General features: G+C 40.0%; 1 protein-coding gene and 1 long non-coding RNA gene across 2 annotated transcripts; both read left to right on the top strand.

Annotated features, from left to right (window-relative positions):
* The first annotated feature begins 462 nt into the window (after positions 1–462).
* On the top strand, positions 463–1,163 carry LOC142400156 (uncharacterized). The gene is made up of 3 exons (XR_012772912.1): positions 463–701; positions 913–968; positions 1,062–1,163. It is a non-coding gene; the product is annotated as an uncharacterized LOC142400156 (long non-coding RNA).
* Positions 1,164–1,435: 272 nt separating this feature from the next.
* On the top strand, positions 1,436–6,887 carry LOC142398923 (alpha-actinin-2-like). The gene is made up of 9 exons (XM_075483173.1): positions 1,436–2,046; positions 2,292–2,400; positions 2,541–2,699; positions 3,333–3,467; positions 3,754–3,933; positions 4,156–4,302; positions 5,114–5,176; positions 5,261–5,419; positions 5,604–6,887. Exons 1-9 carry the CDS (start codon positions 1,436–1,438, stop codon positions 5,760–5,762), a joined length of 1,722 nt encoding a protein of 573 aa, XP_075339288.1. The 3' UTR covers positions 5,763–6,887.
* Positions 6,888–8,532: the final 1,645 nt, after the last annotated feature.

Genomic DNA, 8,532 nt, shown 5'->3' with positions numbered 1-8,532 from the left:
ACTGTGTCATAACAGTGTGTCATTTGGAATGGCAGGTTTTAACATAAAATAACTAAAATAACTGCTTACAGTTATGTGGAGAAAAAGAAGGGGCAAGCAAAGTAAACTGATGCAGTCTTGGTGTCTCTTTCTCCCTTGTTAATATTATCTGAACTGTTAATTGGCTGCACCCACTGTATCACTTTTAGAGCATTGTTTGCCTGGCCAAATTCCACAGATGACCATCAACAAACGTGCACAGCGTTGCACTGCTTTCACCACCAAAATGCTACAGTTCATTGGTCCAAAAAGAGCTCATGTTTTGTGCATTCACATTTTATACAATGGAGGATAAAAAATAATGACGACAAAACCACTGTAGAATGAAGTGTGTATATATGTATCAAAATATTATTATATAATTGCCTGTCACTAAATTATATCTCCCGTGACCCGATCGACGGATTCAGCGGTATAGATAATGGATGGATGGATGGATGGATAAATTATATCTAAGAAGAAAGGTGAGAGGTGTGGTTGGCTGATTGAAAACACTTGCTGGAGTTTTCAATCAGCTGTCAATGATAGACACCTGTGAGTCATTAACTTCCTAATCTTGGGTTGGTCTCTGAGTGTTTCCTGTTTCATATTTAACCGGCACTCTGTGGATGGAAGGAAGTGAATCAGCTGACAAGCATAATGGCATCCTGGGATTTTGTAAGGTATGTAAGGTATGTAAGGTATGTAAGGTATGTAAGGTATGTAAGGTATGTAAGGTATGTAAGGTATGTAAGGTATGTAAGGTATGTAAGGTATGTAAGGTATGTAAGGTATGTAAGGTATGTAAGGGATCTCTGTTGTGTAATCACTGGCTCTCCTTCATTCATGGTTTCCTCATTTTAAGATTTTGACCATGCTGTCTTCTTTTTCTAGCCAGTTGATCCTCATTTCTCTGTTAGGCTGGAATGTCTATTGTTATCCTCCTAAAAGTAAGTACTCCTCCCTCAGGTTTTAATGTGCTAAACTTCTCATTCAGTGTTACCACTCTAAATTCTATCATGAATGTATCCCTTTTCCAATAGGTTGGAACCAGCACAATCCTGATGAGGGCAGCTCCAGCAGGGTAGTGAATGTTGGTCTCCAAAATGCTCCCTATCCAGCCATTTATCCTAGGACTAGCAAGCCAGCTCCTGTGTCATGGGTGGTTGCAAGAACCCAACAAAAAAACCTGCCAGGCTCACCTCTTAATCCACAAGTTCCTGCTGTGTCACAGGTTGTTGATATTCCCCAGAAGGTGACTTTTCTTGATCCAGAAGGCCCTACCAACTGGGTGGATCAGCCTCCCAAAAGCGCATTTCCTAATCCTCCCTCCAATCCACAAGCTCCTACACCATGGGCGGCAAATCATTCCCCACAAAATCTGCCTGATGCTGCTTCCAACCCACGTGAATCCTGGATGGCTGGTAAAGAGAATCCTGTAGTCTATACTCCAGCTTCCAGTTCTACGCTTGGTGCACTACCGGTGGAGGATCCTACACCTGCTCAGTTTGGGTCTGGTAATTCTCAATCTGGACCTGGCATTAACGTCTCACCTGTCTATCAGCCAGGTGATCTTCATCACTTTCAAGCAGGCTTGGACCAGGGTAATTCAAACAGTGAAACCCGGCAGGTCATGGACTCTGTGGTGCCGCCACCATTCCCCCCTCCACCACCATCTATTTATCAGGGTGGTGCGTTGACTACCTCTTCCTCCCTCTATGAACATGGAAATTTTGAGCATGAAACGGAGGATGATAGTTTCATGCCAGTGCCTCCATATGCCCCAGGTGAGCTGCAAAGTTCTTTCTCATCAGGCCCCGTGCCACCAGCTATCCCCAATCTGTTCTACCTCTTCTTAACTGGTCAGCTTCCTCATGGCACAGTGACCCATGTTCAGTCAGATTACGAGACCAGCAAAGATCGTTCCAGCCAGATTGGTTATGATACGTACCACTTTTCATCTTCTGCCAACTCTGACCCCATCCAAACCCAGGCACCCAGTGACTGGGATCAAGTCCAGGGATTTTGGTAGATTCTAGCTCGGTCAAATGACTTGAAACCAAGAGGAAAGTGACTCCAGTAATGCTTGCAGTTTACTGTCTTTCTGTTGCTTGCTTCTTGAATTCAATAAAAAGTTAAATGAACACTGATCTGGCTTTGTTTCTTTTGAAAGTTCTGACTGCCCCAAGCCTTTATTTTGGCAGGGGTTGGAGATGGTAGCTTGGGCACATGTTGACAACAAAAGCTAAAACGGTGGTTTGCTTCTTTTCCAGTGAACTGGATTTCCATGATATTGCTTCAGTGAACCAACGCTGCCAGAGCATCTGTGATTCTTGGGACAAGTTAGGAACTCTGACTCAGAAGAGGAGAGAGTCATTGGAGGTTAGCATGATCAAAGAGCTTGACAGGTATCAAGCAGGCAGGTGACTAGCATCTTTGTTAAAAAATTTTTTTTTTTTTTTTTTTTTTTTGGCAAGGTAACAACCTTGCAACCCAATTTCTCTTCCAGAGTCTAATCACAGTTCAAAGCCACTGTGCCTGAGGCAGATGCAGAGAGACAGGCCATATTGGGAATCCACAATGAAGTGCAGAAAATTTCCCAGAGCTATGGGATCAAGGCCAACATTAACAACCCCTACAGCACCATTGCAACAGAAAAGCTTCTCAACAAGTGGGAGAAGGTAGCTACGCTTTTGAAACTCATTTGCACAAACATGCAATATGTAGGCATTTAGATTGTTTGTCCATTAATTTTGAAGCATGGAGAGCAGAGTTTTCATTTTATAATAAAATGAATAAGGGCTCTAACATTTTATTACAAAGCCAGTAAGGTTTAAAGGTGGGGTATGAGATGTTTTCTGGAGCTTTTTTTATCATATTGTCTGAAAACCTCCTCACGACCCCATTGCACCCACTAAAATAGAATGTTTGGAAAAAAAAAAAAATCTTTTAGTCCATTGTAGAGGGTGTAGCAAGAGGAAATGTCTGACCAATAGAAGTAATGATGAGAGTTACTTCTATTGGATTCTGACATGCCAATCAACCGTCAGCCCCCCTCCCCCCTGCGCGTTCACAGACTCGTGATTCGTTCATGTGTTTTGAAGAGGTGGTTTCGAGGGGTGGGCTGAAGGAGAGGCAAGGTTGTGTATTTTCAAAAATATAGCTTGCAGGGACAGTTTTTCCAAGATCTCATACCCCACCTTTAAGTGTAATAATCAAAATATACTAGCATAATTTTGTTTAATGCCTCAGACTTTATTTGGGAGAGTGAGCTTAGTAATAATATCCAACCCTCTGTGTTTGTTTCATTTTAGGTGAAGAAGCTGGTTCCCCAGAGAGATGGAGCCCTCCAGGAGGAAATGGCTCGCCAGCATGCCCATGAAAGGCTGAGACGACAGTTTGCTGCCCAGGCTAATCTCATTGGACCTTGGATTCAAACCAGGATGGAGGTTTTGATTATATAGAAATCTAACATCCAATTTACGTATAATATATTTATCATTTCAGAATATTTTCAAATTTGTTATTCAAAATAGAGATATAGTCATGGTGACTTTTCAGATCATAGAATGATGCAAAGTACATTAAGTACAGATCGTAACAGAATTTTGTTAGTTAAAGTAAATACCTCCCTGCAGTATCAGGGAGCAAAGCATCAGATCTTTAGACGGGCATCTTAAGATCTAAATTGCTCCTAAAATTCAGTTGACCCTGTTGCATGTGTTATTCTGACAGGAAATTGGGCACTGCTCCCTGGAGATTGGTGGCACATTGGAGGACCAGATGACCCAGCTTAAGCAATTTGAGCATGTCATTGTTGCTTACAAACCCAACATCGACAAGTTGGAGGGCGACCACCAGCTAATCCAAGAATCACTTGTGTTTGACAACAAACACACAAACTACACCATGGAGGTACAGGGCAGTAGAGAACATTGTTACTAATATATGCATATTTAGATTAACAGGAGTTGCATGCAGCTCTAACATACATGCACTATTAGTTAGAAATTACAAATATATTGTATAGATAAGTTTATCAGAATAGATGAAGACTAAGAGGTTTTATATGTATTCATTATTAAGTCAGATGGTCCAGATTTGCCTTCTCAATATGCTCTGTCACATCATCAACAGCACATCCGTGTTGGATGGGAGCAGCTCCTCACAACCATTGCCCGAACCATCAATGAGATCGAGACCCAGATCCTGACCCGAGATGCCAAGGGCATCAGCCAGCAGGAGATGAAAGAGTTCAGATCATCTTTCAGCCACTTTGACAGGGTACAGCTTACCACCATTTCATGTCGCAAGAGCCTTTTGGTGTCTTTTTGACACCAATAGGCTCTGCTGGATCAAAAGCAGCGAGATCAGCCAAGTGGTCTTTGTGTACTTTAAATCCTAACCCTAACCCAAGCAGGTGCACTGTTCTGCGTCTGACCCGATAAGTAATTCCTGATTGAGAGGGTGAATGAATATTCAACACTTCTACCTTGGGCATCACAAATTATTGCAAAAAATTGATTTGAAACACTAGCTGCAATTGTGCTGTGGAGTGTGAACCGCAATGATTGATACTGTTGTTATTCCAGCAGCTCTGCTCCACCTTGGTAGTGTAACAGCCTTGATAATTCACCCTAAAAATGTTTTAATTTTCATTCAAAATCATGCAACATATTGCTGTTTACTGATAAGAATGTATTTGTATACAACTTCTGTGTGCCCTGTTGTATAGTATGTACTTTCAAGTGTGCGCTCAATCCCAACATTACATGTAATGTGCTGGCAGATGTCATTCTGCATGGAATTTTACACTTTTAATATCCTTGTAACACTGTAAGACGTCAAGCATACATTTGGTGCTTGAAGTAGAAAGAATGCTTCTTGATGATATCTATTAGAACATACAGTGGTGCTTTGTATCTAAAGTTTTGGCAGCATTTTATTTGAGAGACAAGAAAATAACTGGATGTGGCAAATACCTGTAGGATTTAGTCCTAAAATATTGCTGGCAAATTTTCTGGATGTCTTTCCCTGTAATCTTTTCTGACTCAATGTTTCCTTTCTGTACTTGAAATTTGGCATCTGATTGTAGAAGAATGGAGCAATGGAAACGGATGACTTCAGAGCCTGCCTCATCTCCATGGGTTATGACTTGGTATGGTATTTAACACTGGGTGTTTGAGGCTATTTGCTGTAAATGTATGCACATATTCTCATTCTACAATCACGTCTGTCTTAGGGAGAGGTGGAGTTTGCCCGTATAATGATCCTGGTAGACCCAAATGGTACTGGAATTGTCTCCTTCCAGTCTTTCATTGACTTTATGACCAGAGAAACTGCGGATACAGACACCTCTGAGCAGGTTGTGGCATCCTTCCGTATCCTGGCAACTGATAAGGTAAGTGCATGCGTTTCGGCTGCTGTGGCTTGCGGACATATGGGCCGATATTTTAAGCCAATGCTGCCTATTATTTCCAAGTGTTTGTCATGTTCCTTTATAATCTATCTTGTTCATGAACACAAAATGGAAAAGGGAAGAGTTTGGATGAAAACTGAATACAATTTTCTTGTTACCACCACAGCCCTACATACTTGTGGATGAGCTTAGGAGAGAGCTTCCTCCTGAACAAGCAGAGTATTGCATCATGAGGATGCCACCTTACGCTGCCTCTGGAGCACCACCAGGAGCACTAGACTACACTGCCTTCTCCACTGCCCTCTATGGAGAGAGTGACCTTTAACCTGACCAGAAAACCTCTCATCTACTGACCATTACCTTTCCCCTGCATCCACACCCCCACCCTGCCTGCTCTCCAAACGTCTATGAAATGAAGTAATCTATATTGCACATTGGATCAAACATGTTCAATGCAATTTAAAGCAATCATTGACAGTTTTTTCTTTTTCTTTTGATGCATCATTTTGTCTGCAATCATACCGAGCGATGTCATATTTCTTGGTACTCTTTGTGTCCTTGTGTGTAAGAGTGAAATTGCTCAATTAAATTATATAGATAATTGGATAGAAAATATTCTGCAATTAAGAAAAATACAAATGATAAAACTCACACCAGTAAGATTATGGTGTTTCATGCTTTATCAGTTGAGGAAAGTAGTCCTATTTTTGCCTCTAATATCATGTATTGTTTTCATGTTTCCACTCAGTTCCTTTGTTTTGGGAATGAAATCTTCTGATAAGGCATTTGACCTGCTTAAAGTGGATTACAGTTTGCAAAAGCAGTTTCAGACTCACTGCTATCCATCAATAAACAGTGGGCTCCCAAAAGGGCAAAGATATGGAGTGCCAACAGAGGGAAAACATATGAATGCAAAAGTAAATGTTTACAGTAGCTCAGTGCTTTAAAGGCAGAAAGCACAGAAGACTGTTTAGTCTTTTGTGCCGTATTCATATTTGAAGACATTTAAGTTGAATGCTTCTCCGGCAGCAACAAATGCAGAAGTGCTTGCATGTGTCTAGAAAATACACAGTAAAGGCCAAAAAGCAATGCAGTAGTAGAAAATAAAAATCAAAGAGAACAAAGGTCAAATTCTTCTTCCCATTTCTTGTTTTCTGCAGTCGGCATTGATGGATACAAAAGAAGTCATCCTGTGCTATATCATCATTTTAGGTAATGCTATCGCAAGGATTTGTATGGCACCTCTGGTATGCTTACATGTCTGAAATGCATATGTTTAATTACTCATGACATGTAAACTATAGCATCCTTTGAACAATATGTAAGGACTTACTCTGTTGCTGCTTTTAGAATTCTGGCTTCCAAATTGATGGATTCTGTATAAAAATAATTATTCATCTTGCTGTTGTATGCCTTTTAAAGGAGTGTGCCGACTAAACATTTAAACTTTTGTCTCCCAGTTTTCCTTGTTGAATATCACGTACTACGGTACTTGAATGAACGTACAGCTGTTTTGGCATAGTTTCCTTTCCTCCATGTTATAAAAATGCTGAAGAATTTGCACGCTGTCATACACAAGTAGAGTTTTTGAATGTACAATATTAGTAATGATAGTAATGATAAAACCGTGCCAAGACATGCTCATAACATTTTACTATTAGTTGCAGTTTATTTTCTGATGAAAAATACATTTTTAGGCTATTAGTGAAAAAAAAAAAACAGAAATCAAATTAACTTTAAAGAAACTATTTTAAAGCTGCAGTCTGCAACTCTTTTTCAAGCATAATGCCTGGAACTGTCCGGGGATTCTGAAAGTAGTACATTAAATACCCCAATACAAAAAAAAACGAGTTCTCTAGGTCCCCTATATGTCCCGCTAGGTCCCTCCAAAGCCAGCAGGTTTGTTTACAAAATTGCAGACCGGACCGGTAAAAGGTAACCAATCAGGTTTACGAGCTGGGCTCTGCTGCCTGTCAATCACCGATTGTGCACGCGCGATACAAGGTAGGCTCGTCCCCACGCTTATTTATCTAGACTATTGAACTTCATTACGGGCTAGTCTACTTACTGTGTCTTCCATGATCGCAAATGACAGGTGAGTTGATGAATGAGGAGTCGTGTAGGCGCATCTGGCGAGTTCTCATGTGTTTTGAAGGGGCGGGACAGGAAGTTGAATAACTTTTTATTTTTCGGTTAAAAAATAAGCATTTCTTGCATTTTGCGACTACGGAGGTCACCGTTTTCAACTTCAAGTGTTCTGATAGATCATGTAAACTCTTAAAATGCCAAAAATTAGAACTTTACGTATGACAACAACAAATCTTGCAGACTGCAGCTTTAATGCAACTAAAAAACAGTGATTTAGACATCAATGATTTTCTCATTTTTCATGAAAACTTTGATTATTTAGCAACTTAAAGAAAAGATTTGGCTCCATTATAAAAATTTGATAAATTTTCACATTAGGGTAAATGGTTAATTCAATACACTGTGACAAATTCAATGCATTTTTTTCAGTTGGAAAGCATGTAAAGCCATAATTCCTCCATCTCAATAGAAGCCCCCATGCCAGATTTCATTAAACTAGAACTTGTTACACCTGTACAAGCTGGATATTCTAATGCATGGACCACCAGTGAAGAGCAACTTACAATCACGACTTGCATCAGAAGTGTGTCTAAGAATAGCAAATCAGTAGAGTTTTTTTAGAACGTGTTTAGATGTAGTACATTCTCTGATTGTATTAGAGTAATTCTGTTTCTCACTACTGATGAGCTCAGAGAACAAAATCAAAGTGGTCAATTCTTCAAAAAGTGAGATCTGCAATGTGATTATGGCACTGTGTCACATGTCATTGTTGGATGGAAAGAAAAAAAAATTGATGAATTTGAATGATTTTTTTCTTCGTTAGCACAGTTTTGTGGGCAAAAAAATCCTCCTACAACACTTGAAATGTATATAGGACTAATTTACTGTTGACTTATCATGGAAGAAACAATAACAGAACAGGTCATTTGAAGTAAAACATCAAAGGATGTCTTGGGAAGGGGACATTTTGGTGTTTTGGTGAATTTTGGTGCAACAGGTACAGAGGA

The sequence above is a fragment of the Odontesthes bonariensis genome, chromosome 2 (genome assembly GCF_027942865.1).
Source record: "Odontesthes bonariensis isolate fOdoBon6 chromosome 2, fOdoBon6.hap1, whole genome shotgun sequence".
In the NCBI taxonomy this organism is placed as follows: Eukaryota; Metazoa; Chordata; class Actinopteri; order Atheriniformes; family Atherinopsidae; genus Odontesthes; species Odontesthes bonariensis.
This window is presented reverse-complemented; position numbering and strand designations above follow the sequence as displayed.